Below are 24,838 nucleotides of genomic sequence, written 5' to 3'. Positions count from 1 at the left end.
GTTTTTATTACATACAGGACGTTCAGGCCTACTCGACCCAGAGCTACCAAAAGTGTGTACCTTCCCTCTGCCCTCCTTCTGTCTGAGTGTATACATTGTGTGTGTACTTTGTGTGTGTGTGTGTGTGTGTGTGTCAGGTGGCACAATTTGCTTTACATTGGGAAAGGTGTGACAATTTGCTTTACGTCGGGACAGGTGTGTGACAATTTGCTTTACGTCGGGACAGGTGTGTGACAATTTGCGCTCTCTACATTGGGACAGGTGTGTGACAATTTGCGCTCTCTACATTGGGACAGGTGTGTGACAATTTGCGCTCTCTACATTGGGACAGGTGTGTGACAATTTGCGCTCTCTACATCGGGACAGGTGTGTGACAATTTGCGCTCTCTACATCAGGACAGGTGTGTGACAATTTGCGCTCTCTACATCAGGACAGGTGTGTGACAATTTGCGCTCTCTACATCGGGACAGGTGTGTGACAATTTGCGCTTTACATTGGGACAGGTGGCACAATTTGGGACAGGTGGCACAATTTGGGACAGGTGGCACAATTTGCGCTTTACATTGGGACAGGTGGCACAATTTGGGACAGGTGGCACAATTTGCGCTTTACATTGGGACAGGTGGCACAATTTGGGACAGGTGGCACAATTTGGGACAGGTGGCACAGTTTGCACTTTACATTGGGACAGGTGGCACAATTTGGGACAGGTGGCACAATTTGGGACAGGTGGCACAATTTGCGCTTTACATTGGGACAGGTGGCACAATTTGGGACAGGTGGCACAATTTGCGCTTTACAATTTGGGACAGGTGGCACAATTTGGGACAGGTGGCACAATTTGCGCTTTACATTGGGACAGGTGGCACAATTTGGGACAGGTGGCACAATTTGCGCTTTACAATTTGGGACAGGTGGCACAATTTGGGACAGGTGGCACAATTTGCGCTTTACATTGGGACAGGTGGCACAATTTGCGCTTTACATTGGGACAGGTGGCACAATTTGGGACAGGTGGCACAATTTGGGACAGGTGGCACAATTTGGGACAGGTGGCACAATTTGCGCTTTACATTGGGACAGGTGGCACAATTTGGGACAGGTGGCACAATTTGGGACAGGTGGCACAATTTGCGCTTTACATTGGGACAGGTGGCACAATTTGCGCTTTACATTGGGACAGGTGGCACAATTTGGGACAGGTGGCACAATTTGCGCTTTACATTGGGACAGGTGGCACAATTTGGGACAGGTGGCACAATTTGGGACAGGTGGCACAATTTGGGACAGGTGGCACAATTTGCGCTTTACATTGGGAGAGGTGGCACAATTTGCGCTTTACATTGGGACAGGTGGCACAATTTGGGACAGGTGGCAAAATTTGGGACAGGTGGCACAATTTGCGCTTTACATCGGGACAGGTGGCACAAGTTGCGCTCTACATCGGGACAGGTGTGTGACAATTTGCGCTCTCTACATCGGGACAGGTGTGTGACAATTTGCGCTCTCTACATCGGGACAGGTGTGTGACAATTTGCGCTCTCTACATCGGGACAGGTGTGTGACAATTTGCGCTCTCTACATCGGGACAGGTGGCACAATTTGGGACAGGTGGCACACTTTGGGACAGGTGGCACAATTTGCGCTTTACATGGGGACAGGTAAACACAATTTGCGCTTTACATTGGGACAGGTGGCACAATTTGGGACAGGTGGCACAATTTGGGACAGGTGGCACAATTTGGGACAGGTGGCACAATTTGGGAAAGGTTTGCGCTTTACATCGGGACAGGTGGCACAATTTGCGCTTTACATTGGGACAGGTGGCACAATTTGGGACAGGTGGCACAATTTGGGACAGGTGGCACAATTTGCGCTTTACATCGGGACAGGTGGCACAATTTGGGACAGGTGGCACAATTTGGGACAGGTGGCACAATTTGCGCTTTACATTGGGACAGGTGGCACAATTTGGGACAGGTGGCACAATTTGGGACAGGTGGCACAATTTGGGACAAATGGAACAATTTGCGCTTTACATTTGGACAGGTGGCACAATTTGGGACAGGTGGCACAATTTGGGACAGGTGGCACAATTTGCGCTTTACATTGGGACAGGTGGCACAATTTGGGACAGGTGGCACAATTTGCGCTTTACAATTTGGGACAGGTGGCACAATTTGTGCTTTACATTGGGACAGGTGGCACAATTTGGGACAGGTGGCACAATTTGGGACAGGTGGCACAATTTGCGCTTTACATTGGGACAGGTGGCACAATTTGCACTTTACATTGGGACAGGTGGCACAATTTGGGACAGGTGGCACAATTTGCGCTTTACATTGGGACTGGTGGCACAATTTGGGACAGGTGGCACAATTTGCGCTTTACATTGGGACAGGTGGCACAATTTGCGCTTTACATTGGGACAGGTGGCACAATTTGGGACAGGTGGCACAATTTGGGACAGGTGGCACAATTTGGGACAGGTGGCACAATTTGGGAAAGGTGGCACAATTTGCGCTTTACATTGGGACAGGTGGCACAATTTGCGCTTTACATTGGGACAGGTGGCACAATTTGTGACAGGTGGCACAATTTGTGACAGGTGGCACAATTTGTGACAGGTGGCACAATTTGGGACAGGTGGCACAATTTGGGACAGGTGGCACAATTTGCGCTTTACATTGGGACAGGTGGCACAATTTGGGACAGGTGGCACAATTTGGGACAGGTGGCACAATTTGGGACAGGTGGCACAATTTGGGACAAATGGAACAATTTGCGCTTTACATTTGGACAGGTGGCACAATTTGGGACAGGTGGCACAATTTGCGCTTTACATTGGGACAGGTGGCACAATTTGGGACAGGTGGCACAATTTGCGCTTTACAATTTGGGACAGGTGGCACAATTTGTGCTTTACATTGGGACAGGTGGCACAATTTGGGACAGGTGGCACAATTTGGGACAGGTGGCACAATTTGCGCTTTACATTGGGACAGGTGGCACAAATTGCACTTTACATTGGGACAGGTGGCACAATTTGGGACAGGTGGCACAATTTGCGCTTTACATTGGGACTGGTGGCACAATTTGGGACAGGTGGCACAATTTGCGCTTTACATTGGGACAGGTGGCACAATTTGCGCTTTACATTGGGACAGGTGGCACAATTTGGGACAGGTGGCACAATTTGGGACAGGTGGCACAATTTGGGACAGGTGGCACAATTTGGGAAAGGTGGCACAATTTGCGCTTTACATTGGGACAGGTGGCACAATTTGCGCTTTACATTGGGACAGGTGGCACAATTTGTGACAGGTGGCACAATTTGTGACAGGTGGCACAATTTGTGACAGGTGGCACAATTTGGGACAGGTGGCACAATTTGGGAAAGTTGGCACAATTTGCGCTTTACATTGGGACAGGTGGCACAATTTGCGCTTTACATTGGGACAGGTGGCACAATTTGGGACAGGTGGCACAATTTGGGACAGGTGGCACAATTTGGGACAGGTGGCACAATTTGGGCTTTACATTGGGACAGGTGGCACAATTTGGGACAGGTGGCACAATTTGGGACAGGTGGCACAATTTTCGCTTTACATTGGGACAGGTGGCACAATTTGGGACAGGTGGCACAATTTGCGCTTTACATTGGGACAGGTGGCACAATTTGGGACAGGTGGCACAATTTGCGCTTTACATTGGGACAGGTGGCACAATTTGGGACAGGTGGCACAATTTGGGACAGGTGGCACAATTTGCGCTTTACATTGGGACAGGTGGCACAATTTGCGCTTTACATTGGGACAGGTGGCACAATTTGCGCTTTACATTGGGACAGGTGGCACAATTTGCGCGTTACATTGGGACAGGTGGCACAATTTGCGCTTTACATTGGGACAGGTGGCACAATTTGCGCTTTACATTGGGACAGGTGGCACAATTTGCGCTTTACATTGGGACAGGTGGCACAATTTGCGCTTTACATTGGGACAGGTGGCACAATTTGGGACAGGTGGCACAATTTGCGCTTTACATCGGGACAGGTGGCACAATTTGCGCTTTACATTGGGATAGGTGGCACAATTTGCGCTTTACATTGGGACAGGTAATACGTTTCCGTTACAAATTATAGGTGTTCTTTAGCTTAATACTTTTAAAATTACTTTGTGTGATAAAGTGCTTTACAAATAAATTAATTAAAATAATATTAATATTAATATAGTCACAGTATTTATATAATGCTTAGCTTTTAGTTAGTTTAGTTTAGTCTTTAACTTTTTTTGTAGTTACTTCAAAACATATTTGATACATTTAGCGTTTCGCTTTTTATGCAATTAGATTTTAAAACATTAACAGTAATAATAATCAGCGTTAAGTGTTAAAAAAAGGTTTCCTTTATATTTTTACAGTTAATACATTAGTTTTCTCATTTTTATAGAGTAGATAAGTTTCATTTGATACATTTTTATATAGTTGATCAGATATTTTTTAGGGGTAATAAGTTTCCGTTACTTATTATAGGTGTTCTGATGCTTAATGCTTTTTAAATTACTTTATGTTGAGTAATTCTGTGTGATAAAAAGTGCTTTACAAATAAATTCATTAAAATAATATTAATCTAGTCCCAGTACTTAATCAATGCTGAGCTTTTAGTTAGTTTAGTTTCTTTTTTAACTTTTTGTTGTAGATACTTCTATACATATTTTTGATACTTTAACTTTTCACTTTTTATGCAATTAAATTTTAAAACATTAACGGTAATAATAATCAGTTTTAAGTGTTAAAAAAATGGTAAAATGGTAAATATTTTAATGAGCTTTTGTACCATTGAAATTAGCATGTTCAAATAATATCTAGCTTTTTAAAATGTAAAGTTTACATTAAACATTTTTAATATGTAAAGTTATTATAACTTTCTTATTATAAAATTAACCTTTTTACGAGTTAAAACATTTATCCACAACTTAGCTATTTTAAAGTTTAACAGCATATTTTTAACAAATGTTGATTTCTTTTTTGTTATTATTATATTTGTCAGTGTTAATATTAAACTTTTTCCACTTATATTCTGTCACTTATAAAATGTCTTTTATTTTTCATTCCTCTTTGTACACATTAGCTACTCATGTTATTTCAGCACTGATACCCGATATACAGACTGTTTCGGCACTCTACAAAAACTAAATTTATGATTTGAATTCATTTAGGATTCTAAATCTCTTATATAAAATTTAAGCTAGTGTGTCATGATGCTCAGTCCAAAAAATAACTTTAGTTAGTTTACCTGCTTGAAGACTTATGTAACCAAACTTTTCAGAAAGGACATACATCTACTTTTTAACACAAGATTTAACATCAGGAGGGCCTACAGAGGAATCAGGACAGGCAGTAAATGTTAGTATTTTGTGTAAAAGAATAGGCAAAAGTGTGGCCACTGTGCTCTCCACTATTAGCAGGTGCTCATCACAGAAATCTCTGTATTGCTGTATATAGTTTACATTACACTACATTCATCTGCCTTCATCTGGGGTTATGTGGATACACAAGCCATTAAAGACACACCTCACCCCATACACATTATTTTACCTCAACTGCTTCAATCCTGCTGTCTCATACAAATAAATATGAGAAGACTGCAGGAGCAGAGATATCTGCAGTGGTTTTTAATTGATTAACATCACTAATCTAGACTTAATACTTTTTCCAAATTGTAACATGGACATTAAACAACATGAATTGCTTTTGAAAGTGCTTGTTTAGATGCTATCAACTGTTATAGCTCCTCCATCTGTTACAGTAACCCTTACTGTAAGTTATGACTTGTAACTTTTGCACACACTTCACTTACTCTTGTTCATAAACAGCTGGAAGCAAAGTTAACATTTTAATTTGAAGGACAGATTTGTAGGCTGCCTGGCAAAATCCTCGGCACATCACGCTTACCATTTAATGAATTCCCAACACAGTGGTATATAAGTAGATAGTGCAGCATGTGCTTTACTTTGTATGATCATCTTCTGTACCAATGTTAATGACTTTTGTTATTAAACATGTTATCTGGGACTCCACATACGCTGAATGACAATACAAAAAAAAAACACAAGCTTTTTTTTTTCAAATTTTATGTTAGTTTTGAATTTAGTTTATTTAAAAAAACAATTCCTGCCAATAACAGATTCTTTGGTTACATGCACCAAACACATTGTTTATTCTCTGCAAAGGAAATGCATAGTGTGTTTGATAATAGAGGCACATCATTTTAATATCACTTTGGTGGAGTCAGAGGAAGCAATCTCTAAAAACATGTTGTCCTCAGAGTAATATAAAACCTGGTAATGCACTGTGGTCATTTTAGATCAGCAATGCTTTCCATTAACAAACACTGGTCTACACTTACATTACATCGCAAATCAGAGTTTCCAAGTCCATTTCCTTCAGGGGGGAAGCCATTTCTGACAAACCTAATTGTACATTGGATTGCTTTTGCCCTGATGTGTTTCAAGCAGTGCCTGTCAGTTCTCTAGAAAAGACAAGACAATTCTGTGGCAGGGGCCTCGTCACCATGTCAGCAGACCAGTTCAATGCAACTAAAAGCCAGAAAAGGTAAAAAGCAGCAAATTGTATTATTCTAAACAAAAATGTATATATTTTTTCTTTTTCTATTTTTTTATTTACTGGTTCATTACCTTGCACATTCCCACCATTCACCTTGCTAGGTTTCGGTTGACCCGTCTGAGACATTGATGACATTTTCAGCTCAGTGCCAAATGGCTTTGCCACTAAGACTATTAAAACTTTCCAATACCAAACATTTTTTAATCTAGTATGGTAAGGCTGGTGCTTAGTTCACCCTGTGCAAGCGAATGCAAGAACATTATCGTTTGCTGATCCATAGAAGTCATCTTGTATGTCTCTCATGAACTGCTCAACCAAATCTCAATTGTGCTTGATAAACCATTTAAGTTGAGGCTGTGACTCATGCATACTACTTTGGATGTAATCTGTAAATAAATTGATAAAGTATATTAAGTATATTGCTAGAATATTCTCAGTAACTTGTTTAATCAGAAGTTAATCAGAAGCTGCATAGGGAGAGAGCTTTGTAGCTTTTACAGTTCAGAACATGAGCATTACCAAAGATCATAAACCCATTTGTGTCCATTTTCCCCAATTCAGACATTTCTAATTCCCATGGTCCATCTATGAAACGCTCCTATCACATGAAGCCACCAGTGCAGAGAGGAACTACCACTAATGCAATGTCATTAGACAGCTCATTGCGCTTGGAGGTGAACACTAACTGCCAATTTTATTACATCTTTTAACAGATGCCTGCAATGGTTTGCATCACACTGAGTAATGGAGTGAGAGGGAGTCCCAGTCTACCCACGGAGAGAGAGAGAGAGAGAGAGAGAGAGAGAGAGAGAGAGAGAGGGAGAGCAAGGCCAGCTGTGCTGTGGCATTACAGAGTATTGAACCAGCAACCAATGACAGGGCTGTGCAGTTCGAGGACTATATTTAGTCTGATACTTCTTCAAACTTATTTTAAACTCCTTCTAGTTGCATTAACTAGATTGATGATGTAATTTCATGGTTAAAAGTTACTTTCTATTACAATTAAATTTCATACTTTTATAAACAAATAAATCTAAATATTTGTTTTCTAATTTCAAGCTCACAGAAAGCACACGGTTGAATCATATCCAGATATGGACATTAATGACTTAAATTTTTCACTGCATGAATTAGAATACAATGGGTCAGACTGAGCAGAAATTTATAATAATAATAAAAAAGAAACGTAGTCCTAACACAAAGTGCTTGAGAAGTAAGTAGACTTGGGGTTAGACAGTTAAGGTGTGTTCCTCAGTGCTGGTCAGTGCTGGCAGTGAGGGGCAGGGTCAGGGCATCAATTTACACCTCAAAGCTGATCTCACGGGAGCGGTTGAAGAGCGGTTCAGTAGGCAGCAGGGTGTCTGAGTAGCTGCGTCTCAGATGTGTGGAGCTACATGTGGTTTTGATGGCTACTTCATAGGGAGGCGGCGGGTCCATCTCCCAGTGAGGGGGCTGCCCTCGTCCAGATGGGCTGAAGCAAGTGTTCTCCATTGGAGGGTAGTCGAAGTCCTCACTGTACATCCCTCGCCTTTGCCTTTCCAAAGTTCTTTAAGAACACACAAACACACGCAAAACATTAAGAGCAGTTCTCCAGACAGGAATTAAGCTTAGTCTTGGACTAGCAGCATTTTGAATGGAGAATTTCAACAGGAAACAGGAAAATATAGTCTATTATTAGGCTAAATCCCTGTCCGGGAAACTGCCGCATACAGTATAAACCTTTTAAACGGCTGGTCTCTTTAAAGAACTATGCAATGATACAGTTTTTCCCTGACCAGTGAATCTAATATCAACTAGCATTTCAGACATCTTTTATCATTTCAGACATTATATGCTTTTAATTCCCCACAATTTAGAGCAAAAAGAAACTCCCTTGGAACAAATACAAACTATTTACATTTCCAGATTTCACACCATTAGAGGGCACCACTAGGCCACTTTTGTTGAGGCAGCATTCAGAAAGACACTCAAAGCACTTAAGTTATAGCACATACGTCATGTTGTATTTGCTTGTTCACTGAGTGAATTATAATCCTTTTAAGGGAGGAATAATTGCTTGTAATGACTCGCATGATCCTCTATAGATCTGTCAGTGTGTGTGCAGGGAATGAAATCTATCCTAATAAGCCCATGATAGATTCAGTCAACTGGCCACTGCTAAGGGCTGGGTTACAGATATTAATTTTTATTTTTTTTATTTTTTCATTAATACACAGTGTCACTATGTTTATTTGAGAGTATCATAAGAGCATTAAAGTATTAGCTAGGCAGAAAATCTGTTTTACCTCCTTTACCCTAGTTTTAATCAGCCATGATCTTTGTTGTGTGAAATTTGGTTCTCTGGTTCTACAAGGGTTACATGGCAAATTTAGCTAACAAACAATGCTTTATACAACACAAAAAACCCTTGTGCTATTATTATTTTATAATTTAATGTAAAACAAACTAAATTATGTGGCTATGTGATCTATTTTTTTTAAATAAAAATGTTATGCATTTATTGTACTGATTTTATGTTTAGCTATATTATTGCTTTAATGTTTAGAAGACAAAGAGGACACAGTACATTTATATTCAGTCTTGATTTCACACTGAAATTTAGCAAATATAAACACTGAAACCTTAATGTTAATTTCAAAGATTTATTCAATTTTGCTATGTGTATGTGAGACTGTGTATCTGCTTATGCATCATTATGCATTTCTTTACTTAGATTTTTTTTCACATTATAGAGAAGTCCCAAAATGTCCCTGTATTATGAACCAAATCTTCAACAGAAGCAATTACAGTGGCTCAAGATAAATGGAAATGCACCACATTTACACTATTTACGCTAATCTATTGGGGTACCTGCAAGAGAAAAGGAAAATAATTTATTTTAATGAGATGTAAACCTGTTTAATTTAAGCCATTTAAAACTAATCCAAAACTATTTAATGTTGGAAAAGGTTTAAAAGAATGGTGCCATGAAACTCAAACTCAAAATAAGAACAAAAAAAATCATTCTGTATATTGTGCCCATATCTTGCTTACATTACTAATTTTGAGATTTTGTGATTGCTCTCCACTTTCGGCAGATATTTGTTTGCTTACTATATGCATATATGTACATATATATATATATATATATATATATATATATATATATATATATATATATATATATATATATATATATATATATATCAATTTACATGTATTTTGTCTAGTTTCTGCCAATGGGCTTTTTAGAAAACCAAACACTAACTGTATTGTAACTTTGAGAGGAATAAGTGGGAAATGTTTAAAGACTAAATAGTTTAATGGGTAGAAGTGGACTAAACCTCCCTTGTATAAGTTAAGCAATAAATGAGCTTATAATAATAGGTCCAGGGCTCCTTCTGTTCTGAGCTGAAGAAGCATCATCATCTCATTTGAGATTTTGCTTATTTTAGATTACCCCATTGACAGAGTTTTTTTTTTTCTTAATATAAGCATATTTACATGTATTTTGCCAATGTCGGCTGTATTGTAACTTTGAGAGAAAAAATTGGGTAATGTTTAAAGCTTAAACGGTGTGATGGGTATCAGTGGGCTGAAGCCCCCCTGTATGAGGTGGAATTACCTGTGGAGGTAGACGGACTGGGACTCTGGGAAGCGGTTCCCGTTCGGAGGGGTAAAGAGGACGTGGCTGTAGTCGTGGGTGTAGTCTGCGGTGTAGGTGGCGGGGTTGGTCTTGCCGTTCATGGCCCAGAAGAGCCCCAGGATGAGCATGACCGCCCCCAGCACCACACAGCACAGGCTGAACGCCTGCAGCCGGTTCTGACTGGACGTGAGGAAGGCGGTGGAGCCGCCGGTGACTATGAGGAAGACTCCGATAAAGATGGCCCCGTGGTGGAGAGAAGGCATGGCGAGACTCCACAGTTACCAACTCCATCCACTGGAGCAGAGAGAGAGAGGGGGGTCTCCTCGCTATACTGCTGTTATAACACTCCAGCAGACTGAGGGAGATGTTCGAACAGGTCCAGGGCTCCTCCTGTTCTGAGCTGAAGAAGCATCATCACTCTGGTGGTCTGACTGCATCTTTCTCCTCGTCTTCTCCACTTTCCTCCACTTTCTCCTGTGTAAACACAGCAGCTCTCAGCCCGGCTGCAGCAGGTCAGCTCTGTGCCATAACCCCCTGGATCCTCCAGTCAGTGGGAGAGATGTAGAAGAGAACAGTACAGTACAGCAGAGTGACTCCCCTCTGATCACCCTCACAGAGTGCAGCACCCGCCCCACCCAGCATCTCTACACTATTCACTCACTCTACTGTAGGAGCCTGACCCTCATCAATACAGATCACAGTGCCAGAGTTACACCCCCATGCACTGCTGCACTATATCAATATCTTGATTGAGTATAGGTCTGTCACCATAACTACTTTTGTGTGGAAATTATATTGTCCCAGAATTGGGATAATTATATTTTTGGTATATTATCAAAAATGTATGTCACTGATATACCAATAAATGAATAGCGTAAAAATACGGTTACATAGTTTTAAAGAGTAATAAATGTTTAATATGTAGACATTCAAACATTCAGAGGTGAACTTGTTTGTGTGCTTTGGATCATTGTTCTGCTGCAGAACCCAAGTACGCCTGAGCTTGAGGCTGCGCTGGACATTCTCCTTCAGGATTGTCTGGTAAACAGCAGAATTCCTGGTTCCATCTTTTATAGGAAGTTGTCCAGGCCCTGAAGCAGCAAAGCAGACCCAGACCATCACACTACCACCACCATGTTTTACGTCCAGTATGATGTTCTTTATCTGAAATTATGTGTTACCTTTATGCCAGATCTAACAGGACACACACCTTCCAAAAGTTCCACTTTTTGTAACGTCAGTCCAAAGAATATTTATCCCACGTTTAACAGATCATCAAGATGTTTTTTGACGAATGTGAGCTGGGCCTTCATGGTTTTTTTTTTTTTTGTCAGCAGTGTTTTTTGCCTAGAAACACTCAAATGGATACCACTTTTTGACCAGTCTATTTCTTATTAACACTGACCTTTACTGAGGCAAATAAGACCTGCAGATCTTTAAATGTTTTGGGTTCTTTTGTGACCTCCTGGGTGAGTTGTTCATGCCCCTTTGGAGTAATTTTGGTTGGCTGGTCACTCCTGGGAAGGTTCTCCAGTGTTTCATGTTTTCTTCATTTTAAAATAATAACTCTTACTGGGGTCTGCTGGAGTCCCAAAACCTTAGAAATGACTTTGTACTCTTTTTAAGACTGACAGATGATCAATGACGTTGTATTCTCATCTGTTTTTGATCAGGGCATAATGTGTTGAGATGTGTTAAGAACTTTTAGCAGCTTTATGTTGTCAAACAGGTTCTGTTTAAGTGTTTTTTTTATTCTACATGTCTGGCAGTAATCAGGCCTGGTTGTGGTTAGTAGTGAAATTGAACTCACAGTTAATTTATTGGGGGCACACACTTTTTCACAAAGACCTAGATGGGTTTGGACAGTTTTTTCACTTAATAAATTAAAACAAAAGAAAATCTGTAGGGGGCAAATGCTTTTTCATGCCACTACATATATACAGCTCTGGATTTTTTTTGACCAATTCAAAATAATCAGTTTCTCTAGGTATATGTTTGTGTAAATTCTAAATAAAAATATTGTAATTTATAGCATTTAATTCTACCAATTAACTGCTTGAATGTTTGTGCCAGGAGTAGAATAAGGGCACCCACAAGCAGTGGGAAAGACTTGTGGAAAGCATGCCAAGATGCATGAAAGCTGTGATTAAAAATCAGTAATTCCACCAAATATTAATTTCTGAACTCTTAAAACATTAGCATTGCTGTTTCTAAATGAAAATGAACTTGTCTTCTTTGCATTATATAAGGTTTGAAAAAACTTTACCTTTTTCTTTTTTAAACCTCTCTCATTTTCTGCAAATAAAGGCTCTAAATATTTGTATTTGTAAATTGGGAAAAATGTTGTCAGTGTTTCTTAGAATAAAACCACAAGGTTCATTTTATTCAAATATCTACCTATAAACAGTAAAATCAGAGAAAATTAGCATTTCAAAGGGACATAATGTTATAAATATATATATATATATATATATATATATATATATATATATATATATATATATATATATATATATATATATATATATATATATATATATATATAAAAAATATTATACCATATATATACATATACAATATAACGATATATAATGTATATATATAAGGCTCTGGGACTCTGGGCTCTGATCTGTTGACACGGTGCATGATAATGAGCACGCTGGTCTCAGTCAATGGTGTGACGATCGCCCCTCTCTCTGATTGGGTGACGGCAGTCCACGCAACAACTGGAGTCCACTGAATTGACGCGCCACTGACCAATCAGCGCTCCGCGGAGGAGGGGCTTACTGGGCCACCTCCACAGGTCCGTAAAACTAATACTCATGCGAAATATAATTAAGTCTGACGCATTTAGGGATACTCGCAGAGACTCAAGGTAATAGAGTTTATTTTTTAACGGGTTTTATCGTTATAGTTATAGTTGGTGCAGGTCTTATATATTTCTATACAGTTTAAGATCTCCACTGAAGTGCATGCTGCTCCTGGACTGGAATGGATCCGCTGCTGTATCTAGCTCTGCTGGTCGTCCTGTTCTTGTTATGGATCAAGGTAAAGGGTCTAGATTATGTCATTATTCACCAGCGATGGATCTTCGTTTGCCTCTTTCTCCTGCCTTTATCCGTCATTTTTGATGTGTACTACTACGTGCGAGCCTGGATTATCTTCAAGATGTGCTCTGCTCCAAAGCTCCACGACCAGAGGGTCAGGGACATTCAGAGACAGGTGAGTGCAGACCTACACTATCTGGAGCAGTTATCTCACAAGCAGAAATGTTTCAATATAGCCACGTGCAGAGTCTCACCCAGTGTGTGCTCAATACAGGAATCCCCTCAGGTTTAGGGTATTTTCTAATCCATTAATTCTACAAGGGTTTCAATAAGAAGGGTGAAAACTAATTAATATCTTATTGCTCAGCCTGTGGATTTTCTAACATAGACATATAGAGAGAGGATTGTCCCAGCTGATGTAAAAAAAATCTGCATTCTTGAATGCTGCCTCTGCTTAGAGTAGTCACTTGATGTACTTGAAACACCTCCCTCCTCCTGTGCAGTACTTCCCTTCTCCAATCCAGAATTACTCAAGTTTCTAGTTAACATACCCACGTTGGGCATCCCAGCTGAGTGCCAGAAAGGTTTGTCTACAGGCTTTATGTTGGCCCCACATTTGAATGTTAGTGAATATGAGCTCTTTTAGGGTCAATGATGGGATCAGGAGGGGTTAAACATGAGCCCTTATCTAGCTTGTTCACTGCACACTGGGCCTAGATGGGACCCATATAAGATTAAGCTGGACTGTAATTATGGAGCCCATTTGGTGAGTTCAACTGGTTCCCTGTAGTGACACATAAACAAATCCACTTGAAGCAAATGCCCACCAAAATAAAAACCCAACTAGGCCACTTTGCACACATATAAGCTCCACTTGAGGATGTTGGATGTAAATTTCCTCCACAGTCATGTGTGAAACTTTGACGCTGAAGCTGGGAACTAATTTTGTAATGTTCTGTATGTCACTTCATGAGTGAAACCAGTGGGCTAGCTGATTCGCCTTCAGCTCAGACACTGCAAAAACTATACAGAGCATTTAGTATATTTATTCTTACTGATTAGGCCACTCTCCTGCAAGATGTGACCGATGCTATGCAGGAACAAGGTTATTTATAAAAAAAAATACATACATTTTAAAGCTTCTAAAAGAAGTTCTAGAAAGTCCCAGAAAGCATAATCGGTGTTTCTCTCTCTAGGCCTTTCCTAGTCCATTTACTAATGTAATGTGAGAAAGCACATGCATTATAATCATACAGACAGCACTGGTATTATTGCCTAACTAGAGGTTGGGAACTTGCAACAATAAAATATGGGGTGAAAATTTGTACAGCTTTACCTATCCAAATTTGGTCCAAAGTGGTCTTGGTGACTATATGACTTATTACTAGGAGTTTAATATTTTATGCCTACACATTAAAAAGAAGCAACATTTAGCTCCTCCTGCTTGCTATTACACTGCTGACAGAATATATAAATGTCTGATCGTTTTCCTTCCTAGGTTCGGGAGTGGAAAAAAGAGGGAGGCAAGAAGCACATGTGCACAGGGCGTCCCGGTTGGCTCACTGTGTCTTTGAGAGTAGGGAAGTACAAGAAGACCCACAAGAACATCATGATCAATATGATGGACATCCTTCAGGTGGACACAAAAAGACAGGTGTGATCAAACTGCAACATCAATGGCTGGTGTTCAGTCCTGTAGCCTCTCAGATTAGTGATCTGCACTAACAAATATACTTCTTATATTTGAGTCGTCAGCTAATTAAAAATACCATTATTTCAGTGAGAAATTATGAAAATGTGTTATACAGAATAGGATTGCACACCTTCAAACATTTAAAGGTTCTAAAGAAGCATTACCACTCAGAGGCTCACTGAAGTGCTTTAAATTTTGAGCAATTGGTTCATTAAAGCTAGAAATTTGTAATTGTTGTAATTATAGTTTTTTTTTCTATCCGCGTTCCCATGCTATCTCTGCATAAAGTATTTTGTGTTAAAAATGTAGTATTAACATACTTTGTCTTTAGGTGGTACGTGTGGAGCCCTTGGCAAATATGGGTCAAGTGACTGCTCTACTGAACTCCATTGGCTGGACCCTGCCTGTATTACCTGAACTTGATGATCTCACAGTAGGTAGGTTCACAAAACATTGCTTATTGCCTTATTTAAGTCCTGTCTCATCTTTCTCTCTCTCTCTTTCCATCCCTCCCTTTCACCAGACTTCAGTTTAATGACTCTAAGCACTATCACGGATTTAAGTGGAGCGTTTACATGCAATATTCCGTGCAGGTCGATATTGTATTTCTTGTGTGGTGCATCAGAGGCCACTCCTAATTGGGTTATGGATGAGTAATGTCTCCGTTTCAGCGGGTTAGGTCAGATTGCTGCGGAAATAGCCCGTTCTACTAAAAGCGTTTATGGACAGCAGAAAATTGTGTTCATCATCCAGCTAATGTTTTCTGCCGCTGCTGCTGCGGCAAATTCATTTGGGAGTCCAGCAGAGAGCAGCTGTGTGAGAAAATGATACTTGTGTTTTCCTTGTTTTTAATCCTACTTTGTCACTCGCACACACCTCACACAGGACTATACAGTATCATAAATGCATGTTGTTTTTGTTTGTTCATTTATGTATTGAAGCTGTTGATGTTTGGGCCACTGGAAAAAGTTGTTGATGAGCTGATGTTTCTTAGAGGTGGCAGTGTGTGGTAATCTGCCCCTGGAGTCAAAGTTCAAATCTTTTGAACTTGGAACCTTTGCTGATCTGCTTTGAGTTTAAGTACCATTTTGTGATTGTGCCATTTTTAGATTTTTTCCTCTCATTTTCTCTGTGCTGGTTTGGTTTACACAGAATGGTTTGGTCTGTTTATTTATGGATGTATTTTAATGTATTTATTTATTTGGTTGGAACAACTCTCCAAAACAACAGATGTACAAGAGGTGCAAATCTACATAAGTTTAATTAGAAATTTTCGACCATTTTGTATACATTCTTAATGACTACTGCCATATTTAAAATACATGGGGAAAATGATACATTTCTTAAAATGGAGATGGGGGATGGGGGACCTTACTTCAACAATACGTTTGTTACCTTTCTTTTTCCCCACCCAGTAATTTCTCACTCTCTCGCTCTCTTTGTCTTAGGGGGTCTGGTAATGGGCACAGGTATTGAGTCCTCCTCTCATATTTATGGCCTCTTCCAGCACATCTGTGTGGCCTATGAACTGGTTCTGGCAGATGGCAGCCTTGTCCGCTGCACTGAGGTTTGAATTTTACTCTAAGTCTTTGTTGAATATGCATGCCTGTTGTGTTTCTGTTTGCCTAAAGGTAAATCACTCATTCTACAATATCTGCTTTTGCAGCTCAGAGTGGTTCCCAGACTGTCTATAGTCCAAGAAACACTTTGTAATGGCTAGTAGTAATACCATGCTTCTTTACATATGTGTTGCCGGTGTAGGTCCTAATAAACTCATTGTCTGTGTGTTCTTTTTGTTGACAGAAAGAGAACTCTGACCTATTCTATTCAGTTCCGTGGTCCTGTGGAACCCTGGGGTTCCTAGTGGCTGCTGAAATTCGGATCATTCCTGCTCGGAAGTGGGTAAAGCTGCGCTACAAGGCTGTACGTGGTTTGGACAATATCTGTAAGACGTTTTCAGAGGAGTCAGCCAACAAAGAGAACCAGTTTGTGGAGGGTCTGCAGTATTCTCTTGACGAGGCTGTGATAATGACCGGCACCATGACTGACGATGCAGAGCCTGACAAGGTCAGAGCAAGTACATGTGCAGATATAGGGTTGTTAGACTGTTTAAGGTAACTGCTTAACCCAAGCTGATTTGTAGCTGTTACAAATCTGTTAACTCTGTAAACATATTGAATCACGAGTATCACAAATATCACAATAAAGCTCCCTTTTTGCGTGAATTTATATTTCTTGCTCATGGGTTCCACTTGCAGTCAAGAAGCACAATTTGCCCTTTGAGACAAAGGTTGCAATTTATACATATTTATTTATACATGCATTCCTTAACAAGCTTAGAGATACAGAATTGTCACTGAAAGTAAAAATATTTATAAAATTTATATTTTTGCTTCCCATTTTCCATTACAGTTGAACAGTACACTTCACTGTCACACAGCTGCCATAAATACAAATTGTGCTTTAATGGCCCCTCATGGACTGCGCTACATATGCATTTGTTGCACAGCAGACATACAAGAAACATAATAACACTACGAATATCATAAAAAAATGCTGGCTGATTTTCTTTTCTCTGTATGATAGATCAACCGCATTGGCTACTACTACAAGCCCTGGTTCTTTAAACATGTTGAGCAGTATCTGAAGGATGATCGAGTTGCTGTGGAGTACATCCCACTCAGACATTACTACCACAGGCACACACGCAGCATCTTCTGGGAGTTACAGGTAAGTCATAAAATGGTAGTGCTCTTAGTTATGTAAAATATGCCATAGTATAGTCTAAAATTCCTTCTTGGTTGGGGGAGGAAGAGTCGGCGCGGAAGAGCTGGTGCGGCACTCACAGCTATATCTTTACAATTAAGGCTGTAGGGGTGAGGCAGGTCACGTTTTCTGCTGCAGTGCTGTTAGCCAATCAGAGGCGATATGTTTGAATGTATGAATATTAATGAGAGAGAGCCGAAATCCTCTCTTTCTACAGAGACCAGTAATTCAGTGATCTAAAGCAGGGCTAAACAGAAACACCTGAGCACATTTATTCACAAAAAATGGCTCACATGACATTCAATAATACTAGAGAATAAGACATTTAAAGAATATACTGTATATCTTGATATTTTTCTGTATATTAAGAATTTGTTTGGAAACGTGGTAATCTACTGTGCACTTACTTGTCTGTCAGAAGGTATAAAGCGAGGCTGTGTTGCATGACTAAAGAAAGAAACATGCAAGCTTTATCTATGTCATTATATAGTCTATTGATTAGCAGTCAGCATCATGCATGTGCAGTTAATATGTAGACACTAATAAATTGTCAACCGGTTTGAAGAGAACTTGTGTTCTTTGATGAGTAATTGGAGTGTGTGTTTAGGGCACTTACACCGTCCTCTCAGTCTACAGCTCTTTTCCTCTCAAAGTTCCATTAGTCTTAATGCTGTTCTCCACTCTGACCTTAATGTATTAAAATTAGGTGAATCTCATAAGCATCTCAATCTGTCTGTCACTCTCTCTCTCCCAGTCACTTGCTCTCTCACACACATTGCATTCCATCCCCTAATGCTTTCCCTCACTGCCATTAGCTGAAGGAAGTCATATGTGGTAATTATCGTGGTCTAAAATTACTTAATAAATTATGCAGGTTATTTTTTTCCCTGACAGTATTGATCCTGTTTGTGTTGGCGAGGGGAAGTGTGTATGTGTGTATGTATGTGTGTGTGTATGTGTGTGTATGTTAGTGTGCGTGCGTGTGCGTGTGTGTGCGCGTGTGTGAGTGTGTGGGTAAGAGACATTTCCTGTCAGACAGTCTAATAATCAAAGAAAAGTGGCACAATGTTTTAAGGTGGTCCTCTAATGTGAAGGGTAAATATATTGATCTCTCTGTTACTTTTTGATGATAAAACTAAAGCATGTATTTATTTCATTCATTTTCTCTAATCCATTTAAAGCTACATTTTGTAAGATTTTTTAGACATGGCACATTCTTTCAACAAACACTTTAAACCCCATAGATTTTTTATAACTACATTTTGTTATGTGGCCTTATAAATATATATTAAATATTTTTACGACTTTACATTACATTAAATAATATTTCTATTCATTACTGATGTTTTTCTCTTTTCTTTTCCTTGCGTCTGTGTCTCTCTTGCTCTGTTTTCAGGACATCATCCCGTTTGGTAATAACCCCTTGTTTAGGTACGTGTTTGGCTGGATGGTGCCTCCTAAGATCTCTTTGCTGAAACTCACCCAGGGAGAGACCATCCGTCGACTGTATGAACAGCACCATGTGGTGCAGGACATGCTGGTACCCATGAAAAACATCAAGATGGCCCTCACACGCTTCCATCAGGACATTCACGTAAGATCTGACTTGTTTTCTCTAACAGCAGAATTTACACTTTAAATAAAATACCCTTTTTTCCTGTTACTTTTCAATTAAATAAAACACAACCTACATAACAACTGATATTTACAATGACACATAAAACTCAAACTCAAACTTCTTATCCATGCAGTCACTACATAATAACAAGGTGACAAAAATCATTTATAGTATTGTGTTGCTCCTACAGGAATACTGTCCCAAATATTCTTCGTTATTGTTTTTCTGAAAATTAAGCCAATAGTTTTATAATGCATTATATAAACTAACTGTTAGGAAAATATAATAAGCTTCTAGGAATGAAGCAAGTTATGATAACATCAATATTAAATAATGTTGATGGATTCTGCTGTCAATTATTTGGCTAATCATGTTTGCACTTCCCATTTGCATTATTCAGTAGAATGATGGGAAATACAGATAGCAAGACTGCTGGCCTCCCACCCTCATAGCAGCTCATTTTCTATGGGTTTCTTTTGGTTTTGAGCTATAGAGTGTGCACACAGACTCTAAATGGCACAATAAAATAGTAGTAAAAGCAAGCTCTTTTTTTTATTAGACTGTAGATTATATGTATATCCATTTTTATGTTTTTAACATAATATGAATCTGGCAGCTCTTAAATTACTTTTAATTTTTACTTAACAAATTTTTTTACATTGACATCCATTAAAAGTTAGGAAGGGGTTTTGTTTCTGCTGAAAAGTCGAGATTTTGGAGATTTATGGAGATTATTGTTTGGGATTATTTATGTTAATAAACCTTTGATGGGCTCCACAGCATTCATTTTTGTTTAGTGAGATTGATTGTGTCTCTGCGTGTATTTACTCTAGGTGTATCCCCTCTGGCTCTGCCCGTTTATATTGCCCAGTCAGCCAGGCATGGTACACCCCAAAGGAAATGAGGATGAGCTGTATGTGGATATCGGGGCATATGGAGAGCCCAAAGTCAAACACTTCGAGGCCCAGGCCTCCACGCGCCAGCTCGAGAAGTTTGTGCGAGATGTTCACGGGTCAGTTAAAAAGCACTTCTGTTCCACGAACTTGAATTTGAATGCTTAGTGCTACTGAAGTACAATTATAAATGCTATAAGTGTTTGTGTTTCAGTGGTTTGCCATTTGACATTGGCACACAGTGCGGATTTGTAACACCTGTCTTTCACTAATACACTTTCATTCCCTCTCTAGTTTCCAGATGCTTTATGCTGATGTGTATATGGAACGACCAGAATTCTGGGAAATGTTTGATGGCACGCTGTACCATAAGCTTAGGAAGGAGCTGGGCTGTGAAGAGGCCTTTCCTGAAGTCTACGACAAAATCTGCAAAGCGGCGCGCCACTAATTTCAGTCTTAAATTAACACCAGGACTTGTGTAAAAAAAGTAACCCTTGTGAAAAGTAACCATTGTGAGTTAAACATAAACATTTATGTTTATGAGATGAATATTCTGTGGGAAAATGCAATGTTTTTACATCACATAATTTTTTAAAAATATATATTTTTTAAAAAACAGCCTATTGCGTTTGAGCCTTCTTGCATATAGTAAACACAAATTTAGAATATTGAATGTGGTGATTTGGAGTCTAGACCAAGCCTATTGGTTAATAGTAAACAATCTTAAAACATAAATATATTTTCCTAATTTTTTTCCCTACACTGTGAATTTTGTAATTTTTACGTGTGGAGACACTATTTTTAATAGGTTGTATGTAAGATATACAAGTTACTGCCTATTTCTTAATGGTTTTTGCCTTCAGTTAGTTGTTTGTCGTTTATCTGAGACAACTGTAAATCATTTTTATAAAGTAAATAACTTAATAACCTCTGTCAACATGAATGTGCCACCTATGAAGCTTCCTTAATTATTTTTTTATACAAATGATTAAAAGCACACACATTACAAACTGATTTTGTTTGTTTTATAGTTTGTTGGTATGGTTCTCCTGCTGTATATTGTGTCTGCAGCTTTTATTATATTATCATGGAGGATGAACTGTGTTGGACTAAATGTACACTGATTGAAAAAAAGCTTAATGTGTGGATTGTGTTAATGTGTCTAATTGAGTGAATGTAATGCTGATATATGTGAGTGATTACGACAATACTGGAGCAAAAAAGGTATAATTTATTGGGGAAACTGAACTCTAGGATTCTGTTGGGACACCACTAGATAACATTTGATTAAGCCTGGAGGCATACAGGTACACATTTGCACACATGTTGCAGCCGGGCCTGTAGATCCTGCACACGTGTAGGTCTGTGTCCAAGCTGGTACCATAAATGCTCATGAATCTGACAAATCAAAGTTTGTATGTCCTCATCAGGAGCTTTAAACAAGATCCATGTTCTGCATTAGAAAGCCCAAATATTTTAGACCAGGGGTTTCCAACATTTGCAACTCACAGCCCACAACTCAAGCAAAACATTCTATAGCCCCCAGGAATATTTTATTTACCGCTTAAAACAAATTGGCACAACCTTTAATTTGGCCTATACAACAAAAACAAACAACACAGACAAACAATTTAAAGCTTTTTTTTTTTGACTCACCAAATGAGATGGCTCATGTTTGCTAACTAATGGATGTCTGGCTCAACATCAAGCCTATTCCTGTACTTGGTCTTGAGCACCACCAACATAGAAAAGTCCTGATACATTGTTGGAAATGACATTAAGGATCTCACTGCCTTGTTTGAAAAGTCAGGGTACTCTGATCTAACATGAAGCCAAAAATGTAACAAGGACTTCTGTGAAAAAATGAATTTAAATGCCCTGGCAAGATGGATCAATAAGGCTGTCCTGCTCAAAAGCACTCAGATATATAATGGCTCTTTGGCCCGTGTCAACAAAGGGATTTTCTGTCCAGCTGAAACAAACGTCAAGAGCTGAAAAATAACTGCGTAAGTGACTTTTTAAATTTTGCAGGTGCTCTACAATCAGTCTTCCAACTGCATTTGGCAGAGAGGCATTTTCAAATGACTCACAGTTGGACTGTTCCACAAGTCCAACTTCTTTATTGTAGCTTCGATTTTGTTTTGAACATGAAAAGCAGTCACTGATTTGCTTTAAAAGCTAAGGTTGAGTCCATTCAAGTGAGTAAAAATGAGAGGTAACCCAATTTATCAAGCCACTCAAAATCAGTAAAGCAGTCTGAAAGTTCAATAAAAAAATCCTTACTTCATCCCTAAATAAAAAAAAAGGTCAGCTCAGCAGGAAAGCATTACCTTACCTTGGTATGTAAAAGAAGCTGAATGTGACTCCTGCCCATTTTATCACATAGAACAGGAGATAAGTGGGATTGGATTGGAGTGTCCGACTCTTAATGAAGTTCTGTGATGATCTTCACTGCCTCCTCCAGCACAATTTCAAGGGCTCTTGACATTCTCTTGGCAGCTAATGCCTCTCTGTGTAAACTGCAGCAAACAGTAGTCAGTAGTTGCCAAGAGTGCTACAGCTTTCACAGGTGCAATGACTCGTTGCTTTGTCTCATCATTGCCCTTGCTCCACAGGTGCTAACTCCCTCAACTGTTGTCTATGGGGGTAGAGACTCAAAAAATAGTGTCTTCAGAAATGTCAGGGTTATGCTCATACCTCATAAATGCAAGTAGGTAAAGATTTGCAATGTCAGTAGAATTATCCAGTTTTATTGCATAAAAGTGACTCTCTTGAATTCTCTTTATAAGCTGCTAGGCTACATCATGTGCCATTTTATTTATTTGTTGTTCAACGGTGTCAGCAAGTGGTATGAGATCCAGTTGTTTGCAGGCTTTTTTTGCAGGGTCCCAACATTAAACCAACCATCTCTTTCATAGCATGTAAAATCAAACTCTTCTCAATCATATGAGGCTTTCCAGCAATGCAGTAGAATTCCTCAATAACTTTGGCATTACTGGTTCCAAAGCAAGCCAATTTAAGGTCCTTTTTACTGCTTTTTCAAGCAACAAGCTCAACCTAAAATGTTTTGTTTTGCAAATAAATTTCCTAAATGTCGGTCACATCTTAAATACATCTTAATGTATATTGAAAAAAATCTTTACTGTGCAAAATAGAAAAAAAGGCCTATGGCCTACGACCACAGTTTTAGACAAATGTTACTTTACTCTTCAGAGTGCTTTCCCAAACTCTGATAGTACATTCCCATAACAAGATTTTTTTATTGCAATTATATTGTCAGTGTGGCTTTTCTTTGTGCTCTCATCACCTTATCTCTAGTTTAAAGCTGTGTAAACTCACCAGACACTCCAACAAAGTGAAAGCTGAGGTTGGTGAAGCTGCTGCAGGATATTTCTAAACAGGCATCTCAACACAAGCCTGAATAAAGTGAAAGAAAGACCCAAAGCCATCTAACAACAAACACAGCATAAAGGATGTTAACAATTTCAGCCTTTAATGAAGCATAGTTTTTGTGTGGGACAAATCTACCTGTTTCTGATATCGGGTGGGACACTGGGTGGTGGTGCATTGTCTGATCACCCTAAAGAACAAACTGGCAATGTTAGGTGTGATATTCCAGAGAACCTGTTCAGTGTGTGCTTCATGTTGACTCGTGCTTTGGTGCAATGCCTGTGTTTCTGAAATGGCATTTCAGAATTTGCCATTTTTGTGTTTTGTTTGTTGCATTTGTGTAATATAATTCCATTCTACCTAAATGCTGTTGTGTTCTCAGCTTTTGTTTTCTTTGTAAATGTTGTGTGAATTTAAATTATTTTAAAATCTCAAGTTAGGATCAGAGGAAATTTTGACTTAATTTGTGAAGAACATTTTGCAATATAAACTAAACTGTAATTGTTCAATATGCCAAAAAACGCAGTGGAAAAACATCTAGGCGCTTGAAACTGACAAACTATTACATTTTTAAATATATGCTAATACCAGTAGGCTACTTTAGCTACAGACACATGTTAGATGTCTACAAGAGGTAGGGTCTTAATTGCTTGAAGTAGACACTTGGTATATTTTATTTGCTGCTAGTTTAGAAGACCCTGGGATCTGTTTTAAAGAGGGTGTAAGCTTATTCAATTGGCATTTTTTCTCTGGGCGATTCTCCTGTTAAACAAAGTTGTAGTGTTAAAAAGTTGCTATTTGTTTTTAGTTGCTTTTATGAAAAAGTTGCTTAGTAGGCAACATTGGGGGAGCAGCACATTTGTGTGCTAATTACTAATACTAACTATTTTTTAGGGCTGGACCCGAATATTCGGGTATTCGGATATTCGTTCGTTGAGTAGGTATTCGGTTTTTAATTTTGGTATTCGGATATTCGTTTTTTTTCTCCTTTCCAGAGTTCCACCTCACTCTAACCACTTCTGTTTTAGCGGGTCCCGTCAGAATATCTTGCGCGCGGGACAGAACTGAACTGTTATTGGCTGGAGCGGGAGTTTAATCCAGACGATGCGGGAGCAAGAAAACTGTAATAATTGTAAAAAAAAAAAAAACCTAAAGAAAACTCTCAACGCGCAGGATGG

General features: G+C 39.2%; 2 protein-coding genes across 2 annotated transcripts; one reads left to right on the top strand and one right to left on the bottom strand.

Annotated features, from left to right (window-relative positions):
- Positions 1–6,160: 6,160 nt before the first annotated feature.
- Positions 6,161–10,921, bottom strand: si:dkeyp-51f12.2 (uncharacterized protein LOC100151460 homolog). The gene is made up of 2 exons (XM_049481354.1): positions 10,233–10,921; positions 6,161–8,174 (listed from the first exon to the last, which is right to left on the bottom strand). The coding sequence occupies exons 1-2, from the start codon at positions 10,514–10,516 to the stop codon at positions 7,928–7,930; spliced, it is 531 nt and encodes a 176-aa protein (XP_049337311.1). The 5' UTR covers positions 10,517–10,921; the 3' UTR covers positions 6,161–7,927.
- Positions 10,922–13,028: 2,107 nt separating this feature from the next.
- Positions 13,029–20,867, top strand: dhcr24 (24-dehydrocholesterol reductase). The gene is made up of 10 exons (XM_049481351.1): positions 13,029–13,128; positions 13,204–13,475; positions 14,799–14,954; positions 15,325–15,430; positions 16,442–16,560; positions 16,797–17,060; positions 17,580–17,723; positions 19,156–19,353; positions 20,211–20,389; positions 20,565–20,867. The coding sequence occupies exons 2-10, from the start codon at positions 13,245–13,247 to the stop codon at positions 20,716–20,718; spliced, it is 1,551 nt and encodes a 516-aa protein (XP_049337308.1). The 5' UTR covers positions 13,029–13,128; positions 13,204–13,244; the 3' UTR covers positions 20,719–20,867.
- Positions 20,868–24,838: the final 3,971 nt, after the last annotated feature.

Source organism: Astyanax mexicanus, chromosome 1 (genome assembly GCF_023375975.1).
Source record: "Astyanax mexicanus isolate ESR-SI-001 chromosome 1, AstMex3_surface, whole genome shotgun sequence".
Classification (NCBI taxonomy): Eukaryota; Metazoa; Chordata; class Actinopteri; order Characiformes; family Acestrorhamphidae; genus Astyanax; species Astyanax mexicanus.
Note: the sequence above shows the minus strand (reverse complement) of the source record. Positions and strands in the feature narration are given on the sequence as shown.